This window comes from Chiloscyllium plagiosum, unplaced genomic scaffold (assembly GCF_037043375.1).
Source record: "Chiloscyllium plagiosum isolate Xiang-an unplaced genomic scaffold, Cpla_swu_hap1 HiC_scaffold_23, whole genome shotgun sequence".
In the NCBI taxonomy this organism is placed as follows: Eukaryota; Metazoa; Chordata; class Chondrichthyes; order Orectolobiformes; family Hemiscylliidae; genus Chiloscyllium; species Chiloscyllium plagiosum.
This window is the reverse complement of record NW_028270161.1, coordinates 28,915,702-28,939,932: the sequence shown is the minus strand read 5'-3', so window position 1 is coordinate 28,939,932 and position 24,231 is coordinate 28,915,702. Positions and strand designations below refer to the sequence as shown.

General features: G+C 41.3%; 1 protein-coding gene across 19 annotated transcripts in view; it reads left to right on the top strand.

Moving 5' to 3' along the window:
• LOC122561721 (membrane-associated guanylate kinase, WW and PDZ domain-containing protein 2) overlaps window positions 1-24,231 on the top strand; it is a 687,684-nt gene that overhangs the window by 485,751 nt on the left and 177,702 nt on the right. For all 19 annotated transcript variants that reach the window (XM_087999522.1, XM_087999521.1, XM_087999517.1 and 16 more), the window contains one exon: window positions 17,780-18,004. In XM_087999522.1, coding sequence (XP_087855648.1) covers window positions 17,780-18,004 — 225 coding nt within the window. The remainder of the gene's footprint in view (window positions 1-17,779; window positions 18,005-24,231) is intronic.

The window sequence follows — 24,231 nt, the reverse complement described above, 5'->3', positions numbered from 1 at the left end:
AAATCAGGAGGGCAAAAAGGGGGCACGAGATAGCTTTGGCTAAGAAGATTAGGTTGAATCCAAAGAGGTATTTTAAATATATTGAAGGAAAAACAATAACTAGAGAGAGAATAAAACTCCTCAACGATCAAAGTGGACATGCATGTTAGAACTGCAGGAGATGGGTGAGGTTCTCAGTGAATATTTATCTTCTGTGTTTACTGTGGAGAAAGACATGAAAACTTGGGAACTTGGGGAGGTTAATGGTGATATCTTGGGGACAGCCCATATCACCGTAGAGGAGGTGTTGGATGTATTAGAATGTATGAAGATGGATAAATGTCCCAGTCCTGACCAGGTATATTGAAGAACATTGTAAGAGGCTAGAGAAGAAATTGCAGAGGTTCTGGCTGATATTGTTGCATCACCATTAGCCACATGTGAGGTCCTGGAAGACTGGAAGGTAGCAAATGTGCCCTTATTTAAGAAGGGCTGCAAAGAAAAGCCTGGGAACTATAGACCAGTAAGCCTAACTTCTGTGGTGGGTAAGTTACTTGAGAAGATTCTGAGGAATAAGATATACATGCATTTGGAAAGACAGGGTTTAATTAGGAGTAGTCAGCATGGCTTTGTGAGTGGGAGATCATGCCTCACAAATTTGTTAGAGTTCTTTGATAAAGTGATCAAGAAGGTTAACAAGGGCAGGGCGGTAGACATAGTTGATATGGATTTAAGTAAGACCTTTGATAAGGTTCCACATGGTGGGTTGCTCCGGAAAGTTAGATTGCATGGAATCCAGGGGGAGCTGGCAAATTGGATATAAATTGTCTTGATGGTAGGAATCAGAGGGTAATAGTGAAGGGATGCTTGTCCGACTGGAGGCCCGTGACTATTACAGAGCCTCAGGGGTCAGTGCAAGGCCATTGCTGTTTGTTATCTATATCAATGATTTGGATGAGATTGTACAAGGCATGATTAGTACGTTTGCTGATCACCCTAAAACCGGCGGTACTGTGCACAGTGATGTTGTCAGAAACTGCAGCAGGACTTTGATCGATTTGGGAAGTGGGCCAAGAAATGGTAAATGGAGTTTAATATAGATAAGTGTGAGGTATTGCATTTTAGAAAGTCAAGTGAAGGTAGGAGTTTTATGGTGAATGGTGGGGCCTTAAGAAGTGTAGTGGAACAGAGGGATCTTGGAGTTCAGGTTCACAGTTCTCTGAAAATGGGGTCATAGGTAGGCAAGGCAGTGAAGAAGGCTTTTGGCACACTGGCCTTCATCAGTCAGGGCATTAAGAATAAAAGTTGAGAAGTTATGTTGCAGTTATACAGGACATTGGTGAGGCCGCACTTGTGATCAGTTTTGGTCACCTTGCTGTAGGAAAGGTTTTATTAAACTGGAAAGAGTGCAGAAGAAATTTACAAGGATGTTGCCTGGACTCAATGTCTTGAGTTAGAGGGAGAAGGTGGACAAGTTCGGACCTTTTTCTTTCGAGTGTAGGAGACTGAGGGTATAAGAGGTGTATAAGGTCATGAGAGGCATGCGTAGGGTGAATGCACTCAGACTTTTTCCCAGGGATGGGAAAATCAAGGACTAGAGGGTATCAGTTTAAAGTTAGAGGGGAAAGAATCAAAGGGAACTTGAAGGGAAACTTTTTTGAATTAAGGGTGGATGCATATAGAATGAGCTGCCAGTGGAAGTGGTTGAGGCGGGTACATTAACAACATTTGCACAAATACATGGATAGGAAAGGATTAGAAGGATATGGGCCAAGAGTAGGGAAATGGGGTTAGCATGGATAGGTGTTTTAGCTGACATGGACCAGTTTGGGCCAAAAGGCTAGTCTCCATCCTGTAGGACTCTCTAACTCCAATGGGTAAAGGAGAATCCAAAGGGATTTTATAAATACATTTAGGGTAAAATAGTAACGAGGAAGAGAAGAGGGCCCTCAAAGATCAGGAAGGCAGCCTCTATGTGCAACTATAGGAAATGGGGGACGATTGTAAATTGTGATGGAAACTGTAGAGAAGAACATGGAAGATATAGAATATGGAGAAATAGATGGTGACATCATGAAAAATATCTATATTACAGACGAGGAGGTGCTCAATGTCTTAAAATGCATAGTAGTGGATAAATCCCCAGGATCTACTCAGGTGTACCCTCGAACTCTGGGAAGCTAGAGAAGTGATTGCAGGGCCCCTTGCTGAGATATTTGTATCATCGATACCCACAAGTGAGGTACTGGAAAACTGGATGTTGGATAACGTGGTGCCACTTTTAAGAAAGGTGGTAAGGAAAAGTCAGGGAACTATAAACCAGTGAACCTGACATCACTGGTGGGCAAGTTATTGGAGGGAATCCTGAGGAACAGGGTTTACATGTATTTGGATGTGCAAGGACCGATTAGAGATAGTCAACATGGTTCTGTGTGTGGGAACTCGTGTCTCACTAACATGATTGAGTTTTTTGAAGAAGTAACAAAGAGGATTGATGAGGGCAGAGTGGTGGACATGATCTTTATGGACTTCAGTAGGCATTTTACAAGGTTCCTCATGGTAGACTGGTTAGCAAGGTTAGATCACACGGAATACAGGGAGACCTAGCCATTTGAATACAGAACTGACTCGAAGGTAGAAGATAGAGGGTGGTGGTGGAGGGTTGCTTTTCAGACTGGAGGCCTGTGACCAGTGGTGTGCCACAAGGATCGGTGCTAGGTCCATTGCTTTTCGTCTTTTATATAAATGATTTGGATATGAACATAGGAGGTATAGTTAGTAAATTTGCAGATGACACCAAAATTGGAGGTGTAGTTGACAACGAAGAAGGTTAACTCAGAGTATAATGGGATCTTGATCAGGTAGGCCAATGGAGTGGCAGATGAAGTTTAATTAAGACAAATGTGAGGTGCTGCATTTTGGAAAGGCAAATCAAGACAGGACTTATACCCTTAATGGTGGGATCCTGGGAAATATTTCTGAACAAAGAGACCTTGGAGTGCAGTTCATAATTCCTTGAAAGTGAGTCACAGGTAGATCAGAAAAACGCGTTTGATATGGTATAGAACATAAAACAGTACAGCACAGTTACAGGCCCTTCAGTCCTCAATGTTGTGCCGTGCTTTTTATCAGACTCTAAGATCAGATTAAACTAAATACCCTTCATTGTACTATCTTCCATGTGCCTATTCAAGAGTCGCTTAAATGTGCCTAACGTATCTGACTACTACTACTGCTAACAGTGCATTTCACGCACCAACCATTCTCTGTGTAATGAACCTACCTCTGACATCTCCCCTAAGCCTTCCTCCAATCACCTTAAAATTATGCCCCTGCGTGATAGATATTTCCACCCTGGGAAAAAGTCTCTGGCTATCCACTCTATCTATACCTCTCAACAACTTGTACACCTCTACCAAGTCACCTTTTTGCTCCAGTGAGAAAAACCCTAACTCTCTCAACCTTTCATCACAAGACATACCTCCAGTCCAGGCAACATCTTGATAAATCTCCTCTGCACTCTCTCTAAAGCTTCCACATCTTTCCTACAATGAGGTGACCAGAACTGAACACAATAGAGTCATAGAGATGTGAAGCATGGAAACAAATCCTTCGGTCCAACTCATCCATGCCAACCAAATATCCTAACCTAATCTAGTCCCATTTGCCAGCACTTGGTCATGTCCCTTTAAACCTTTCCTATTCATTTACCCATCCAGATGCCTTTTAAATGCTGTAATTACACCAGGCTCCACCACTTCCTCTGGCAGCTCATTCCATACATGCACCACCCTCTGTGTGAAAAGGTTGCCCCTTAAATCCCTTTTGTATAGCTCCCCTCTCACCTTAAACCTCTGCCATATAGTCCTGGAGTCCCCCACCCAGGGAAAAGTCCTTGTCTATTTATCCTATCCATGCCCTTTCAGGATCTTATATAAGGTTACCCATCAGCCTCCGACGCTCCAGTGAAAACAGCCCCAGCCTCTCCCTATAGCTCAAATCCTCCAACCCTGACATCATTATAAATCTTTCCCAAATCCTTTCAAGTTTCACAACATCCTTCTGACAGGAAGGAGAGCAAAATTGCACGCAGTATTGTAAAGGTGGCCTAACCAATGTCCTGTACAGCCACAACATGATCTCCCAACGCCGATGTTCAATGCTCTGACCAATAAAGGAAAGCATACCAAACACCTTACTCACTATCCTATCTATCTGCAACTCTACTTTCAAGAAATCATGAACATGCACTCCAAGGTCTCTTTGTACAGCAACACTCCCCAGGACCCCACCATTAAAAATATAAGTCCTGCTCTAATTTGCTTTTCCAAAAACCAGCACCTCACATTTATCTAAATTAAACTTCATCTGCCACTCCTTAGCCTATTGGCCTACCTGATGAAGATCCCGTAGTACGCTGAGAAAACCTTCTTCGCTGTCCACTACATCTCCAATTTTGGTGTCATCTGCAAACTTACTAACTATACCTCCTATGTTCACATCCAAATCATTAATTTAAATGACGAAAAGCTGTGGACCCAGCACCGATCCTTGTGGCACTTTACTCCACTTCAGGCCTCCAATCTGAAAAGCAATCCTCTACTGATACCCCCTGTTCTACCTTCGAGCAGTTCTGTATCCAATTGGCTAGTTCTCCCTGTATTCCATGAGATCTAACTTGCCAACCAGTCTCCCATGAGGAACCTTACCGAATGTTTTACTGGTCCATATAGATCACGTCTACTGCTCTGCCCTCATCAATCTTCTTTGTTACTTCTTCAAAAAACTCAATCAAGATTGTGAGAAAGGATTTCCCATGCATAAAGCCATGTTGACTATCCCTAATCAGTTCTTGCCTTTCCAAATTCATGTAAATCCTTCAGGATTCCCTCCAACAACTTCCCCACGACCGATGTCAGGCTGACCAGTCTATAGTTCCCTGGCTTTGCCTTACCACCTTTCTTAAATTAGGGGCACCATGTTAGCCAACCTCTAGTCTTCTGGCACCTCACCTGTGACTATCGATGATACAAATATCTCAGCAAGGGGCCCAGCAATCAATTCCCTAGCTTCCCATAGAGTTCTAGAATGCACCTGGCTGAGTCCTAGGGATTTATCCACTTTTATGCATTTCAAGACATCCTGCGGCACCACCTCAGTAATACGGACATTTTTCAAGATGTCTCCATCTATTTCCCCACATTCTATATCTTCCTTGTCCTTCTCCACAGTAAACCCTGATGCAAAATACATAGTACAATAAGCTTCAATCTGCAATTTGAGAGGGAGAGGGTACAGTCGGAAGTGACAGTACTTCTGTTGAATAAAGGGAATTATGGAGCTATGAGGGAGGAGCTGGCCAAAGTTCAATGGTGCAATACCTTAGCAGGGATGACCATGGAGGAACAATGGCGGATATTTCTGTGTATAATGCAGAAGTTGCAGGATCAGTTCATTCCTAAAAGGAAGAAAGATCCCAGGAGGAGGCATGGGCGGCCGTGGCTGACGAGGGAAGTAAAGAAACATATAAAGTTAAAAGAGAAAAAGTATAACATAGCTAAGATGAGTGGGAAAACTGAGGACTGGGAAGCTTTTAAAGAGCAACAGAGGATTACTAAGAAGGAAATACGCAGAGGAAAAATGAGGTACGAAGGTAAACTGGCCAAGAATATTAAGGAGGATAGTAAAAGTTTTTTTAGGTATGTGCAAGGCAAAAAAATGGTTAGGACAAAAATTGGGCCCTTGAAGACAGAAACAGGGGAATATATTACTAGGAACAAAGAAATGGCAGAGGAATTAAATGAGTACTTCAGATCTGTGTTCACTTGGGAAGACACAAGCAATCTCCCTGAGGTAACAGTGGCTGAAGGACCTGAACTTAAGGGAATTTATATTTGCCAGGATTTGGTGTTGGAGAGACTGTTAGGTCTGAAGGTTGATAAGTCTCCGGGGCCTGATGGTCTGCATCCCAGGGTACTGAAGGAGGTGGCTCGGGAAATCGTGGATGCGTTGGTGATTATTTTCCAGAGTTCAATAGATTCGGGGTCGGTTCCTGAGGATTGGAGGGTGGCTAATGTTATACCACTTTTTAAGAAAGGTGGGCGAGAGAAAGCAGGTAATTATAGACCAGTTAGTCTGACCTCAGTGGTGGGAAAGATGCTGGAGTCTATTATAAAGGATAAATTACTGCACATCTGGATAGTAGTAACAGGATAGGACAGAGTCAGCATGGATTTATGAAGGGGAAATCATGCTTGACTAATCTTCTTGAATTTTTTGAGGATGTAACTATGAAGTTGGACGAGGGAAATCCAGTAGATGTAGTGTACCTGGACTTTCAGAAAGCTTTTGATAAAGTCCCACACAGGAGGTTAGTGAGTAAAATTAGGGTGCATGGTATTGGGGGCAAAGTACTAGATTGGATTGAAAATTGGTTGGCTAATAGGAAACAAAGGATAGTGATAAACGGCTCCATTTCGGAATGGCAGGCAGTGACCAGTGGGGTACCGCAGGGATCCGTGCTGGGACCACAGCTTTTTACAATATATGTTAATGATATAGAAGATGGTATCAGCAATAACATTAGCAAATTTGCTGATGATACAAAGCTGGGTGGCAGGGTGAAAAGTGATGAGGATGTTAGGAGATTACAGGGTGACCTGGACAAGTTAGGTGTGGGCAGATGCATGGCAGATGCAGTTTAATGTGGATAAATGTATGGTTATCCACTTTGGTAGCAAGAACAGGAAGGCAGACTACTACCTCAATGGAATCAATTTATGTAAAGGGGCAGTACAGAGAGATCTGGGTGTTCTTGTACACCAGTCAATGAAGGCAAGCATGCAGGTAGTGAAGAAGGCTAATAGCATGCTGGCCTTCATAACAAGAGGAATTGAGTATAGAAGCAAAGAGGTGCTTCTGCAGCTGTACAGGGCCCCGGTGAGACCATACCTGGAGTACTGTGTGCAGTTCTGGTCTCCAAATTTGAGAAAAGACATTCTGGCTATTGAGGGAGTACAGCGTAGGTTCACGAGGTCAATTCCTGGAATGGCAGGATTACCTTACACTGAAAGACTGAAGCGACTGTGCTTGTATACCCTTGAGTTTCGAAGATTGAGAGGGGATCTGATTGAGACGTATAAGATTATGAAAGGATTGGACACTCTGGCAGTAGGAAACATATTTCCACTGATGGGTGAGTGCCGAACCAGAGGACACAGCTTAAAAATACGGGATAGACCATTTAGGACAGAGCTCAGGAGAAACTTCTTCACCCAGAGAGTGGTGGCTGTGTGGAATGCTCTGCCCCAGAGGGCAGTGGAGGCCCACTCTCTGGATTCGTTTAAGAAGGAGTTGGATAGAGCTCTCAAAGATAGTGGAATCAAGGGTTATGGAGATAAGGCAGGAACAGGATACTGATTAGGAATGATCAGCCATGATTATATTGAATGGCGGTGCAGGCTCAAAAGGCTGAATGGCCTACTCCTGCACCTATTGTCTATTGTCTATTGTCTAAAATACTTGTTTAGTATCTCCCTCATCTCCTGTGGCTACACACACAGGCTCCACACAGGCCCTATTCTCTCCCCAGTTACCTTTTTGTCCTTAATGTATTTGTAAAAGCCCTTTGGATTCTCCTTAATCCTATTTGTCAAAGCTATCTCATGTCCCCTCTTAAATATACACCTACTGCCTTTACACTCTTCTCAGGATTCACTCTATCTCTCCTGTCTATATCTGAAATATGCTTCCTTCTTTTTCTTAACCAAACCCTCAATGACTCTCGTCATCCAGCATTCCCTGCACCTACCGGCCTTTCCTTTCACCCTAACAGGAATATACTGTCTCTGGACTCTTGTTATCTCATTTTCAATGGCTTCCCAATTTTCAGCCGTCCCTTTACCTGCAAACATCTGCCCCCAACCAACTTTTTGAAAGTTCTTGCCTAATACAGTATTTTGCCTCATTAGTCTTCCTCCAATTTAGAACTTCAACTTTTAAATCCGGTCTATGCTTTTCCATCCCTACTTTAAATCTAATAGAATTATGGTCGCTGGCCCCAAAGTGCTCCCCCACTGACACTTCAGACACCTGCCCTGCCTTATTTCCCGAGATTAGGTCAAGTTTTGCACATTTTCTAGTATTTACATCCACATACTGAATCAGAAAATTTTCTTGTACACACTTAACAAATTCTTGTCCATCTAAACTCTTAATAATATGGCAGCCCCAATCTATGTTTGGAAAGTTAAAATTCCCTACCATAACCACCCTGTTATTCTTACAGATAACTGAAATCTCCTTACAAATTTGCTTTTCAATTTCCCGCTGACTATTAGGGGTCTATAATACAATCCCAATAAGGTGATCATCCTGGAATTCTGAGTTCTAGCCATATAACTTCCCTGGCGATATTCCCAGGAACATTCTCCCTAAGTATAGCAGTAATGCTATCCCTTATCAAAAACACCACTCCCCTTCCTCTCTTGCCTCCCTTTCTATCCTCCCTGTAGCATTTGTATACTGGAACATTAAGCTGCCAGTCCTGTCCATCCCTGAGCCATGTTTCTGTAATTGCTATGATATCCCAGTCCCATGTTCCTCACCATGCCCTTAGTTCATCGGCCTTCCTGTTAGGCCTCTTTATTGAAGAGGAATGTATCGGTTCTACTTTGTTCTCTGTTTTGTTCCTGCCTACCCTGACTGTTTGACTCACTGATTTTCCCAATTATGCCATTCTCAGGTTGATCTCTTTCCTCACTATTTCCCTGAGGCCCATCCCCCACCTTACTAGTTAAATCCTCCTGAGCAGCTCTCAAAAATATCTCTGCCAGTATATTAGTCCCCTTCCAATTCAGGTGCAATCCATCCTTCTTGTACAGGTCACTTCTACAAAAGAGATTCCCATTATCCAAAAGTGTGAACCCTTCTCCCCTGCACCAGTTCCTCAGCCACGTATTCATCTCCTCTACCCTCTTAGTCCTACCCTCACTGGCTGGTAGCATCAGGAGTAATCCCGATATTACTACCTTTGAGGACCTCCTTTTTAAATTCCTGCCAAACTTTCTATATTCTCCCTTCAAATTATTTTCCTTTTCCCTTCCTATGTCGTTAGTTCCAATGTATACAATGATTTCCTGCTGGTCCCTCTCCCCTCTGAGAACATTCTGCACTCTCTCTAAGATATCCTTGATTCTGGGACCAGGGAGGCAACACACCATTCTGACTTTTCGCTGCTTACCACAGAAACGTGTGTTTGTGCCTCTGACTAGAGTGTCCCCTATCACAATTGATTGCTTGGAACCTGATGTACCCCTCATTACACCAGAGCCAGTCTTGATAATAGAAACTTGGCTGTTTTGTGCTGCATTCCCCTGAGAGTCCATCACACCGAAATTTTCCAAAACAGCACACTTGTTTGAAATGGGGATAGCGACAGAAGACTCCTGCACTACCTGCCTACCCCTTCTACCTTTTGTGGAGTTAACCCATCTACCTCATTCTATCTGTGGCATTTTTCCTTTCCAATAACTCCCATTCATCACACACCCAGCTCCTGTAAATTCGTTATTGCCTCTAACTGCCATTCCAACCGATCCATGTGATCTGATAGGATTCACAACCATAGACACTTACTGCAGACATAATCATCAGTGACGTGGAAACTGTCCCTAAACTCCTACATCTGACAGGAAGAGCATATCACTCTTCTAAAGGCAATCTTTGCTTCTTCACAATCTACAGATCCAGAATATAGCACCTTTTTTGCTCTAAAAAACAGTGCTCCAAGCAAACTTAGTATTATGGTTTATATTTTAAAAATGTAATCAAGGGACAGATCTCAATAAAACATATAATCAAGAAAGAACCTACTTTACTCACTCCTGTAGAATTACAGCAAGGTTACACGTTAAAAACTATGTACTTATCTGTTCTTGTGCCGTGAGCTCGCCCACACCCGTTCCTTCAAGGTCAGCTGTGAATTTCACTGCTCGTTAATTTTTCCTAGATGCAATCCAATGCTCAGAGATACATGAACTCAAACAGTAAAACTAATAACTGTGCAGATTCACTGCTGTCTCAGTTAGCAGTGGAGGTTTCTTTCTCACTCTCTCTCTCACTGATTGTGTGATCACTTTCTTTTGAAGTGCCATTGTTTTGATCTTTTCTCCCCAAAGTTCCGAAACAATGCGACAGCATATAAAACAATAATTGCTGCTCCTGGAATTCAAGGAAATCACCCCAACACCTAAAATATCTCAAAAAAGGAGCAGTTCTTACAGCCACAATTTTTTCCCGTCCTCCATCTTGAATTACCCAGAATCCTTTTAGAGTCACAGAGATGTACAGCATAGAAACAGACCCTTCGGTCCAACTCGTCCATGCTGACCAGATATTCCAACCCAATCTAGTCCCACCTGCCAACACCTGGCCCATATCCCTCCAAACCCTTCCTATTTATATACCCATCCAGATGCCTTTTAAATGTTGCAATTGTACTAGCCTCCACCAGTCCCTCTGGCAGCTCATTCCATACATGCAGCACTCTCTGCCTGAAAACGTTTCCCCTTAGGTCTCTTTTATATCTTTCCCCTCTCACCCTAAACCTATGCCCTCTAGTTCTGGACTCTCCCACCCCAGGGAAAAGACTTTGTCTATTTATCCTATCCATGCCCCTCATGATTTTATAAGCCTATATAAGATCACCTCTCAGCCGCCAGTGCTCCAAGGAAAACAGCCCTAGCCTACTGAACCTCTCCCTATAGCTCAAATCTTCAAACCCTGGCAACATCCTTGTAAATCTTTTCTGAACCCTTTCAAGTTTCACAACATCTTTCTGATAAGAAGGAGACCAGAATTGTATGCAATATTCCAACAGTGGCCTAACCGATGTCCTGTACCACCACAACATGACCTCCCAACTCCTGTACTCAATACTCTTACCAATAATGGAAAGCATACTAAACGCCTTCTTCACTATCCTATCTATCTGCAAGTCCACTTTCAAGCAGATCTGAACCTGTACTCCAAGGTCTCTTTGTTCAGCAACACTCCCTACAATTATGTGTAAAAGTCCTGCTAAGATTTGCTTTCCCAGAATGCAGCACCTCACATTTACCTAAATTAAACTCCATCTATCACTTCTCAGCCCATTGGCCCAACTGATCAAGATCACGTTATAATCTGAGGTAACCTTCTTCAGTGTCTACTACACCTCCAATTTTGGTGCCATCAGCAAACTTACTAACTATACCTCTTATGCTCACATCCAAATCATTTATATAAATGATGAAAAGTAGTGGACCCAGAACCGATCCTTGTGGCACTCCACTAGTCTTAGGCCTCCAGTCTGACAAACAACCCTGCACCACCACCCTTTGTCTTCTACCTTTGAGCTACTTCTGTGTCCAAATGGCGAGTTCTCCCTGTATTCCATGAGATCTAACCTTGCTCACCAGTCTCCCATGGGGAACCTTGTCAAATGCCTTACTAAAGCCCATATAGATCACATCTACTGCTCTGCCTCATCAATCCTCTTTGTTACTTCTTCAAAAAACTCAATCAAGTTTGTGAGACATGATTTCCCACACATAAAGCCATGTTGACTATCCCTAATCAGTCCTTGCCTTTCCAAATACATGTACATCCTGTCCCTCAGGATTCCCTCCAACAACTTGCCCACCACCGCGTTAGGCTCAGTGGTCAATAGTTTCCTGGCTTGTCATTACCACCTTTCTTAAACAGTGGTACCATGTTAGCCAACCTCCAGTCTTCCGGCACCTCATCTGTGACTATCGATGATACAAGTATTTCAGTAAGAGGCCCAGCAGTCACTTTCCTAGCTTCCCACAGAGTTCTAGGGTACATCTGATCAGGTCCTGGGGATTTATCCACTTTTATGCGTTTGAAGACATCCAGAACTTCCTCCTCTGTAATATTCCGTTTATTCCAAGTATCGTCATTCTTAAAATCAATCCCCTGCTTAACAACCCTATCAACTTGGGTGGCAACTTTTAGGGATCTATGGACATGGACCCCAAGATCCCTCTTTTCCTCCACGCCACTAAGAATCCTCCCTTTAACCCTGTATTCTGCATTCAAATTCAATCTTCCAAAGTGAATCACTTCACACTTTTCCAGGTTGAGCTCCATCTGCCACTTATCAGCCCAGCTCTGCATCCAGTTAATGTCCCGTGGTAACTTACAACAGCCCTCCACACATCAAAACTCCACCAGCCTTCATGTCATCAGCAAACTTACTAACCCATCCTTCCACTTCCTTATCCAAGTAATTAATAAAAATCACAAAGAGCAGAGATCCCAGAACCGATCCTTGCATAACACCACTGGCCACCGAGCTCCAGACTGAATGCTGTATGCTTTCCTTTATTGGTCAGTGCATTGAGTGTAGGAGTTGAGAGGTCATGTTGTGACTGTACAGGATATTGGTTAGGCCTCTTTTGGAATATTGTGTGCATTTCTGGTCTCCCTGCTCTAGGAAGGATGTTGTGAAACTTGAAAGAGTTCAGAAAAGATTTATAAGAATGTTGCCAGGGTTGGTGGTTTTATGCTGTAGGGAAAGGCTGAATAGGCTGGGGTTGTTTTCCCTGGATCATCAGAGGCTGAGGGGTGACCTTATAGAGGTGTACAAGATCATGAGAGGCATGAGTATGGTAAATAGTCAACGTCTTTTCCCCGGGATGGGGAGTCCAGAACTAGAGGGCATAGGTTTTGAATGAGAGGGGAAAGATTTAAAAGGGACCTAAGGAGCAATGTTTTCACGCAGAGGATGGTGCTTGTATGGAATGACTGCCAGAGGAAGTGGTGGAGGCTGGTACAATTACAGCATTTAAAAGACATTTGGATGGGTATATGAATAGGAAGGGTTTCGAGGGATATGAGCCAGATGGGACTAGATTGGGTTGGGATATCTGGTCGACATGGACGAGTTGGACTGAAGGGTCTTTTTCCGTGCTGTACATCTCTATGACTCTATGACTTTTAACTGCCCTTGGGCAAGTAGGAATGGGCAATACATACTGTCATACCGTGAATGAATTTTTAAAATCTGTTGTTAACTTAGACATTATTGCATTTTGATATCAAAACAACTATTATAAAACATCAGATCCAATAAAGATGTAGATGAAACAAACCATCTTAGTACTAATAGACAGTAGAATGCAATAATATTTTTTGTGCCGGTTGTTGCTTAGTAAACATACTTCCTTTACTGACACTACATTTGTATACATTTGAGATCCAAACTTAAGATCAGACAGTTGGGAACAAATTGACACTTGCTTGGTTATGATGATGAGCATCAAAAAATACTAGTTCCTATTGTGTAATAACTAAGGAAGCCTGAGTTGTTGTTGAACACCAAAATAGGGTACTGTGGGTAAGTCACCACAAGTGACCTCTAATGTGGCTACTTACTGAGAAATCTCACAGACAATCAAGTACTGAAGCATTAATTCAAACCTGATAATACGTATCAATCAAATATCATACCCTTCAAGTGAACAAGTATAACCCTGCGACCCAAATTAGGTATTACCCAATTAATGCTGAAATCTGGACAGGACTTCAACCAGCAGTGATCTGTCTCTGGAAGCTTCCAGGTTTTGGCCTTTCTATAGTGTTGTGCTTCACAGTTCTGCTGAGGTGGATTTCTGGTGTTCGATTCGTATATAAATTTTCATCCTTCGGTCTATGTGTGATACTATTGATGATTTTTAAAAATTCTTTCATCCAAATTACTGCAAGTCTGCAGCTGGCTTCTTTATCAAAAGTAATTTCTTTGTTTCTTTTTACATTGACTATCTGTTTGAAGACACTGTTTTCCTGTGATTAGATTGGATTCACTACAGTGTGGAAACAGGCCCTTCGGCCCAACAAGTCCATACCGACCCTACATTCACCCCTGACTAATGCACCTAACACTACAGGCAATTTAGCAAGGCCAATTCACCTAACCTGCACATCTTTGGACTGTGGGAGGAAACCCACGCAGACACAGGGAGAATGTGCAAACTCCACACAGACACTTGCCTGAGCCGGGATTTGAACCCGGGTCTCTGGCACTGTGAGGCAGCAGTGCTAACCACTGAGCCACCGTGCCACCCCTAACTCCTCAAATTCTTCTGCAGGGCAATCAGTTATCCTTGTGGCAACAAAACAGTTTATCTTTGTTGATTCATTCAATCCATGAACAGTTATTAAAGTTATGAAGTCCATAAAACCACAGTTCCTCCTCTTTGTACATCAGCCCCTGCTTGTAGCATACAAAGGCTAGACCCAGTCCAGGACAGGCGGTTCTGCAGACCCGGGGGGTTCTGGTTTATTTTATTTTATAATCAGCCTGTTCAGAGATGTTATTACACACTCTGGAGCAGGTGGAACATGAACCCAGGTCTCCTGCACCAGAATTAGAGACACTACAACTGTACCAAAAGAGCTCCCCTCTCCTGTTTACTGGACAGGTACTTTAATCCAATGATCTGTGGTGCCACCCCTGGGTCTGCTTTGTTTTTTTTTAATACCAAGAAAAGTTATCATACAACCAAACGACTTTCTCACCACCAAATCACCATGACTTTGCTTTTGTTTTTAAACTATCAACTATCATCAGGTAATCACCCATGCAGCCAATTAGAAGTTGATATGCTGGGTCTGCTTTTTTTAAATGTGTATGCTCAGAAGTGCTATCAAAGAAAACAATGTGAATTGCCCACCACCAAAATCACCATGACCTTCTTTGCTTTTTCTTTCTTTTTTCAATTGCTGACCACCTCAGTAATCACCTATGTAATCAATGAAACATCTATTAGCAAAGGCCCTTATAGGCAATATAAACTATCAAAAGTAAGGATGAGGTAGGCAGAGAAGGAAGGGGCTAAATCAGGATGGATTTGGAGAAAGAAATAAAGCACTGTATCCTTGCAGTGCCCCACCTCTCTCTAAAGGTATCAAGAGTATTAATGAGCACCGCATTTTCCCTCTTCAAGGAGACCCAGGAACACTGAGTCTGCTTTTTTTTTCTCTAACAAGAAGTGTCATCACACAAAGCTGAGCAACCTTTCAATTTCCAAATCACTGTCATATTCCTTCTGTATGTCTTATTTTAAAGTGCTAACCACTGCCAGTAAGAACACTGATGCAGCCAATTCAATATTTACATGCAAAGCTTGTTAGTGACATTGGAAATCATCAGAAGTGAGAGGCAGGTAGAGAGAGGGGGAAGAGACGAAATCCAAGTGGAGTTGGAGGGGGAAATAAAGCACTGTACTCCCTGCAGTGCTGGGGTCTGCTATATTATTTTTCTATCAAGGAGTGTTTTCCAAAACAAAATGACTGATCTTTTCTTGTTTTAACTATTAACCACCACCAGTAAGGGGGCGACAAAAGCAGAAATTGCTGGAACAGCTCAGGAGGTCTGGAGGTCTGGCAGAATCTTTTGAGAGAAAGCACAATTAACATTTCTTCAGAACTGATTGTATTTAGAAAAAAGGTTGATATGAAATGTTGAGTACAGGATTAAAGACAGGATTCTTGGCAATGTGGAGGAACAGCGGGATCTTGGTGTGCAGGTACATAGGTCCCTTAAAATTGCCACCCAGGTGGACAGGGTTGTTAAGAAAGCATATGGTGTTTTGGCTTTCATTAACAGGGGGATTGAGTTTAAGAGCCGTGAGATGTTATTGCAGCTCTATAAAACTTTGGTTAGACCGCACTTGGAATACTTTGTCCAGTTCTGGTCACCCTATTAAAGGAAAGATGTGGATGCTTTGGAGAGGGTTCAGTGGACGTTTACCAAGATGCTGCCGAGAATGTAGGGTCTATATTACGAAGAGAGGTTGACTGAGCTCGGACTTTTTTCACTGGAAAAAACAAGGAAGAGTGTGGACCTATTGAGGTGTACAAGATAATGAGAGGCATAGATAGAGTTAATAGCCAGAGACTTTCTCCCAGGGCAGAAATTGTTAACATGATGGGTCATAGTTTTATGCTGTTTGGCGGAAAGTTTAGAGGAGATGTCAGAGGCGGGTTCTTTACGCAGAGAGTTGTGAGAGCATGGAATGCGTTGCCAGCAGCATTTGTGGAAGCGAGGTCATTGGGGATATTTAAGAGACTGCTGGACATGCGTTTGGTTACAGAAATTTGAGGGTTCGTACATTACGTTTACCTCACATGAGGATCAATGGTCGGCTGAAGGGCCTTTTCTGTGCTGTACTGTTCTATGTTCTATGTATGCTATAGATGGATGAGGGGAGGGGGCAGGAGTAAATGGTAGGTGGACATGAGGTCCAGAGAGAATGAGTTAAAAAAGATAGTTGAATAGACAAGTGACTGGATAAATGGTTATCTCACACCTCTGGAAAAATGGGACTTAAACCCAACTCTTCTAGTCCAGAGGCAAGGACACTACCACTATACCACAATAGCCCTTATACAGGTCTGCTTTACTCTGTTTTCTCTTCTATCCAGAAGTGTTATCACACACAACTGTATTAACAAGTGGTGGGATGACTTCAATTTCTTAAATGGCAAGCTCCTGATTTAAAATATGCCACCATCATGCATCTCCAAAGTATTGAATGGAAGAACCAGAAAGAAACCTAAGGAAAATCTAACAATTTAAATGATATTCAAGCACACAATATTTGCACACAGTATGATTAAACTGAGGGGAATCAGAAATGCTGTTTTTAATTCTGGATGGGCAATTAAGACAGTTCCCCATTTGCTAATCGGGATAAAAGATCCTGAAGCACCAATCCTATTTCTCATTTCTCAAGGTCCTGGCAGACACTCGTTCTACAACTCACAACACTAAATAGATTTATAGGTCATTTATCTGTACCAGTTGATGATGTTTGTCTACGTAACAGCAATGATAAGAATTTAGATTTTGCACCAACCATTGTACCATCTTGATGACTTGAAAAACGGTGTCTAAAAGCAGATTCTTCCTTTCCAACCAAAACTGGGAGAAGTGTAAATAATAGCATATATGGAATCAGATTCATGGATAATTGGATCTTTCACGAAACTCTGCTCTAGAGTGTTCCATTTATGAACGTAACAATTTTTGTAAGAACAAGAAAGCAAAAGATTGAATATGTTGTAAATGGAAATTACTGGAAAAAAAAGTAACAGGTCTGGCCGCATTTATGGAGAGAAACCAGAGTTAACAGAAAGAAAATTAAAAGAAAGTTTCTTTCCACAAATGCTGCCAGGCCTACTGAGTTTTTCCAGCAATTTCTGTTTTGTTTTTTTATTGCCAGGATCGGTAGCTCTTTCAGTTTTATGTTTTCAATGGAACTGTCATACAGTATGCTAATTAGAATGGAGCCTGGAGTTTATTGTAAGTCTCAAGCTAATTAAGATCCAAATGACCATTAAATGGATCAAAGGCAAGCTGGCCAATTGCAGACAGACCCACTCCAACTTTTACACCAAGCATAACATTCAACCTTCAGGTAATGTACTAAAATCCCTGATGAATTAGGCAATATTGTTAATCTCAAAATCTGAATAACAACAGATCTGTGACTCTGTTTTGAGTAATTTGTTCTTAATAATTTGTTCTTGTGTGTAAAGACAAAGCTTTTCTTGTGAGAAATGTGCAGTGTTGAATTAGTTTTCTTTAGTCGAGTAAACATGAAACAAAACTAAAGTAGTAACCTTCCTCCCCTAATGTTTTTAATTTCTGATGGTTTCATGTTACAGACATATGACTTATCTATGCACATCTTTTAAATGAACTCACTAGGAACTTACTACTGTATTGCAGACAATTACTATGGCACTCCAAAACCTCCAGCAGAACCAACGCCACTTCTGCTAAATGTAACAGATCAAATTCTGCCTGGTGCTAGACCTAGTGCTGAGGGAAAAAGGAAAAGAAATAAATCAGTAAGTAACATGGAAAAAGCTGGAATTTCCCCTCCTGAAGAAGAGGAAGAAGAAGAAGAAGAGAGACCTGTTATCAATGGAAATGGAGTCATAGTACCACCAGGTCAGTGTAAAAGTGGAAGGACATTTTTGTTATTCCTCTTTTAGGTGGAAGAGATATTAAGACTTCTAGGCACTGATTATATCATCTGTGAATATGGGACATTATTGTCTGTGAATACCCTTGATGAAACTTGCATTTGTCAAAAACTTTCTCGTGATGTCCTATAGCAAATTGTTGTCAGCAGAACATCTAAATGGTGTGGTATCTTCTAAAGGAGTCTGGGACCTATGTAAATAGAGCTGAGAATTGTGTGTCTCCTTACCCAACCAAATTGCAGATTGGTTCAGTTTTCAATTAATGCAAACAGAATCTGAATCAAGAAGTGAAAGTTTGAGGAATAAATTCAATCTGAAATTAACTACAGAAAGGGAAGTAAAGAGCAGAAAAAGGAATGATTTCAGAGGGAGAGATAAAACAGAAAAACATCATTTAAATTTATTTTTCATACTTTTAATCTCCATAAATACTTAAAATTCAAAGGATTGAGACTCCTTTATTTACAGCATCAATGAGTTTGTTTATGAATTACCATGACATTAAAAACGTGCGTAGACATGAATGACTTGGGCTTAATATTTTGAAACCTGTTTAGTCCAGGAGTCTGTTTTCAATGCAGGAACCTATGACCAGTGAATACATTTGAGTTAGGATCCAGATAGTGAAATGCCATTTTTACACAGTTCATAGCAAAACCATATGTCTAAGAAAATATTTCTAGCTTTTGATCATTAGTTATGCAAATAATTATCTGATTTGAGCATTTTTTAAAAAGTGCCATTAGTCTCAACTTTGTTTTCACAGCAAAATCTGACTTCTTATGATTTGGAGATGCCGGTGTTGGACTGGGGTGTACAAAGTTAAAAATCACACAACACCAGGTTATAGTCCAACAGGTTTAATTGGAAACACACTAGCTTTCGGAGCGACGCTCCTTCATCAGGTGATTGTGATGAAGGATCACCTGATGAAGGAGTGTCATTCCGAAAGCTAGTGTGTTTCCAATTAAACCTGTTGGACTATAACCTGATGTTGTGTGATTTTTGACTTCTTATGTGAAGACTTATGTGTTAGAAATGGTTTAATTAATTAGTTTCCATTTCTGTGCTGTTTAACAATTTTGTCAGATTACTTGTTCCCAGAAATCAATGATTGAGATTGTGGAACAAATGTGGATTTGCTGTTTACAAGATATTAACTTTAACTTTTTGGCACCTTTATTTCATGATTTTAAGTCTAAAAAACAATAAATGAACAGATAGTAATTTGAATGGATTATAAATGTAAATTCAGCAGAATTTTCAAAAATTTTGGAAGAGTATCAGTTTTGTAAGGTATTTCTTTATGAATCAGTAAAAATCAAGATAACACATTTTTGATAACACATTCAATAATTCTTTGGTGTGTCAGTTCTCAAGTCAGCATTATTTCTGTATGGAAAAATTCACAGCATAACCGCAATTGCTAAAATTTCCCTCTCCTGTTTACCCACAGACATTTTTGTTGACAAATTTCCCATTAAAATGTTCCCAAATGGGACATACTTCTTAAATTACTTGAGTGCAATAGTGTTTTTCATCCTGATGCTCCATGTAATTATTCTATCTGGAATCATAATGTAATACTGCTGTCACAAAGCTGGTTTCTTTTTTTTAAAAGCTGTTCCTTTTCTTAAGGATGCTATGTCTTCGTTTGTTTTTTCAGAGAGGTAATAAACTGCTCTCGGTGCCAATTAGACTGGTTTGGTACAGAGATTAAAAGGTATTGAGAAGCTTTTTGTTCATATGTAAACAGATAAGACTTCAGGCCAAAGTGGTAATGTTTAAGAAGTGACCTGTATAATGAAAGGGGAGTGGTCAGCTCTCTAGCTGAGCAGTTTAGTTCAGTCCAGAACTAGTTAGGAGTTCAACGGTGAGCTGTGTGGAAACAAACTCTCTCTCTTTCTGCTTTTCTAACTTCACCCAGTAAGCATGTGTTCCATTTGTACTGGTTTTTAAGGGAGTTTGCTTATTGGGATTGTTGTGAATATTCAGAACAACATAATTAAGTCTAGTTTGGATAGACTGAGTTTTGTAGTGGCTTTTTGTTCTGTTCTTTGTGTTTCATTGTGTAATTTTGTGAATAAGTTTTTGTCTGTTTTAAAACCTGGTAGTCAACCTTGCTAACTTAATCTGGATAATTTTTACTGTACACTTACTGAAACAAATTGCATAGTTATGGTCTGAGCTGCCTGCTTAAGAATTATTTGATTGATCTGGCCTACTCTTTCAATATACAATATGAAGAACCCTGAAAGATGGTTTGAACAGACATTTTTAAATCCACCTAGGTATATTTATTTTTAAAATATTCAGAAACCTTCCAGAATGGAACCTTGTCCTTTCAATTTTCTGTCTTTTTTCAATCCTCCATTAGAAAAGTGAATTGATGCAATGGCTGAAACAATCTCCAGTGCCATTATGAAGCATAGAGACAGCAGTTCAGAAACATAAAGGAGGAACCAGGTCAGACTTATGTTGAGTTCGAAAGAATTTAAACATAGCAATTTTGATAGATAGGCCTTAAAAATAGATAAGGCATATGAGGCCTAAGAGAAATTATCCTGCTGGAGGATTTTAAAAACTCACTTGCAGTGATGATAAGAATTCATGTGGATGAACAGAAGGTTCAAGTGAGATGAGCGGCAGAGATGGCAGATGAATATGCATTGGTGCATAAGGTGAGATTTAGCTTCCAAGAGGAATTTCATCCTGTGAGGGATACAAATTGGGAGAAGGGGAGATCCTACAGTACAAAACAAAGATTAGAGCACACTGGTAACAGTTTACCACAGGTGAAAAAGGAAATCTAAGAGGATGTAAAGGAGGTGAAAGGTCTCAGATGTTTTCACTGTAATGGAGTGAGACACAAAAAATTACAGTGCCAATGGTTTAAGAAGGGCACTGGGAAAAAGGTGTTTTCACTGCCAGAAGGTGAGACACATAAGATCACGATGCTGGTGCTTGAAGAAAGGCACTGTGGGAATAGATGTGGTAAAAGAGGCTAAGCCAGCAGGATTAGTGAAAGTAGTAAAGGAAATCCCAACAAAGGTTGAGGAGCTTCAGGAGAGTACACAGCCCAGGCAGGGGCTGGGTATTGAGTGTTAGTGCTTGATCTCAACAAAGACTTCATATCTGTGGGTAAAGTTTACTCAGGAACAACAGAGGGAGAGGGAAAGTATTACAATTTTGAGAGATACAGGAACTAATCAATCTCTAATAGTGAAAGATGAAAATATTTGCACTTTTTCTGACATGTTACTCTAGAGAATGGTAATTTGTGGAATTGATGGCCAGAAATTTAGCATTCCCCTGTGTAAGATCAGGTTGGAGAGCCAATATCAAGACTGGGGAAGCAACAGTGGGAATGACTGACAGAGTATCAGTTCCAGAAATACAGATTGTCTTGGGAACGACTTAGCAGGATTCAAGGTGGGAGTGACACCCCTTGTTGTGGAGAAGCCAAAGGGAAACATGGGAACCAAGGAGTTAAAAGACGAATACCCTGGAATTTTTCCAGACTGTGCAGTAACAAGATCCCACTGTCATAAGCCACAGCAATAACAAAAAACTAAAGCGAAAGACAAAGGCGTTGAGGTTCAGTTAGCAGACACCTTGTTTGCTATAATGTTGCAGGAAAATCTGGACAGGAAGAGGGTCAGGCAATAGTGTTTAGTCCTGAAAGGCTAATGGACTTACAACAGAAAGACGAGACAATAAAATATATATAGATGCTTACTCAGAAAAGGAATCAGAACATAGTCCTGAAGGTTATTATCTTAAGGCTAGAGTCCGAAGATGAAAATGGTGACCACAGCAGGTTAGTGGAGAGAATAAATGGGCAGGCATGCACCAGATTGTGTTGCCAGTAGCATACAGACAGGAAGTATTACAGGTAGCACATGAATTACCAGTAGATTGTCATCTAGGTATGAGGAAGACTCAGGCTATACAAGGATGTGGTTGAATTTTCTTTGCATGTCATAAATGCCAAATCGTAGTTAAGCAACAGGCAGTAATAAAACCAATACCTTTGTTGCCAATTCCCACATTCAAAGAACCTTTCACGCAGGTTATGATTGATTGTGTAGGTCCCCTCCCTAAAACTAAAAGTGGGAACCAGTACTTGCTAACCATAATGGATATGTCTACGAGATTTCTGGACGCAATTCCATTAAGCAGTATTAAGGCAAAAAGGGTGGTGGAGGAATTAGTAGCTTTCTTTACCCAGTATGGACTACTCAGAGAGATTCAGTCTGACCAAGATTCTAATTTTACTGCCAGGCTGTTAAAGAAATTCCTGGATAGCTTAGGCATAGCCTGCCCATTTCTTCTCTCCACTAACCTGCTGTGGTCACCATTTTCATCTTAGGATTCTAGCCTTAAGATTTGGGCGGCAGGGTGGTACAGTGGTTAGCACTGCTGCCTCACAGCGCCAGAGACCCGGGTTCAATTCCCGCCTCAGGCGACTGACTGTGTGAAGTTTGCACATTCTCCCCGTGTCTGCGTGGGTTTCCTCCAGGTGCTCCGGTTTCCTCCCACAGTCCAAAGATGTGCAGGTCAGGTGAATTGGCCAGGCTAAATTGTAGGTAAGGGGTAAATGTAGGGGTATGGGTGGATTCCGCTTCGGCGGGTCGTGTGGACTTGTTGGGCCGAAGGGCCTGTTTCCACACTGTAATCTAATAATAATCTTTGGGACTATGTTCTGATTCCTTTTCTGAGTAAGCATCTATATATACATATTATATATATATTTTATTGTCTTTCTGCTGTAAGTCCATTAGCCTTTCAGGACTAAACACTAATGCCTGACCCTCTACTTTAAATCAAATGCACACCATCCTGAATCACTGGGAGCCTTGGAAAGGTGGCATCAGACTCTGAAGATCATGTTAAGAGCATACTGTCAGGATTATCCAAATGGTTGGGATAAAGGTATCCCATTCATATTGTTTGCTGTTAGAGAAGCTCCAAATGAATCTACTCAATTTACTCCCTTTGAATTAATATTCAGACATGAAGTAAGAGGGCCTTTGAAATTAATTAAAGAAAAATTGCCAGGACCGAAGTCAGAAATCTCACACTCAAATTATGTGATAAATCAGGTAGGTGAGTAGGCTAAACAGCACCTGAAGAGGGCACTGATAAAATGAAGCAGGTGGCAGATAAAAACCCTAAAATTTGGATGTTTTCCCATGGGGATGACATATTAGTATTAACACCAGTGGTAGGAGATCCCTTCAAAGCCAGGTTTAGTGGTCTCTATCAAATTGAGAAACAGTTGAGTCAGGTAAACTATCTGGTAAAGATGCCTAGATAGAAAAAACTGTATCGGGTATGTCATGTGAATATGGTGAAACCTTGCTGTAATAGAGACAGGGAACTGGAGAACCAAGTATTAGTTACTGCCCTGCAGAGTGACAAATCAAATCCAGATGTCATGGAGTTTCATGTGCCTCAAAATATGTGAAGTAATGAGAAAGTCCTTGAGGAGTGGGATAGGCTAGTAGTTATCTGTCTCAGGAGCAAACAATAGAGTTGAAAGGTTTGTTGCAGCTGTATGAGGACATATGTAGGATTTAGATGGGGAGGACTCATACTATTATGCATGAGGTGGAAGTAGGGAATGCTGTTCTGATAAAGCAACACCCCTCCAGGCGTAATCCTCTCAAAACTGCACAGGTCCAAAAGGATGTGGATGTAAAGATATCATCAAACTGAATCAGAATGAGTGGAGCTCGCCAGTCATGTTCGTTCTTAAACCTGATGGGACTCAGTGATTTTGTGTGGACGATCAGAAGGTCAATGCCATAACAAAATTGACCTCCTATCCAATACCAAGATTGAAGGACTGTATAGAGAAAGTTGGACAAGTCACTTACATCACAAAGTTGGACTTAACTGCGTGGTTATTGGCAGGTACCTTTATCAGAGAAAGTGAAGGGAGTTTCTGCGTTTGTAACTCCAAATGGGCTCTATCAATTCAAAGTGATGCCCTTTGGAATGAAGAACACACCAGCCAAATTCCAAAGACTCATGAACAGAGTTGTGGCCTAAGTAACAAATTGTGTAGTTTATCTGGGTGATGTAGTGATCTTTAGCAAGTCATGGAAAAATCAAATGGTACAGTTGGCAGAGCTCTTTGAACGATTACGCGAAGGCAGAGGTGACGTTCCATGGACATAACATAGG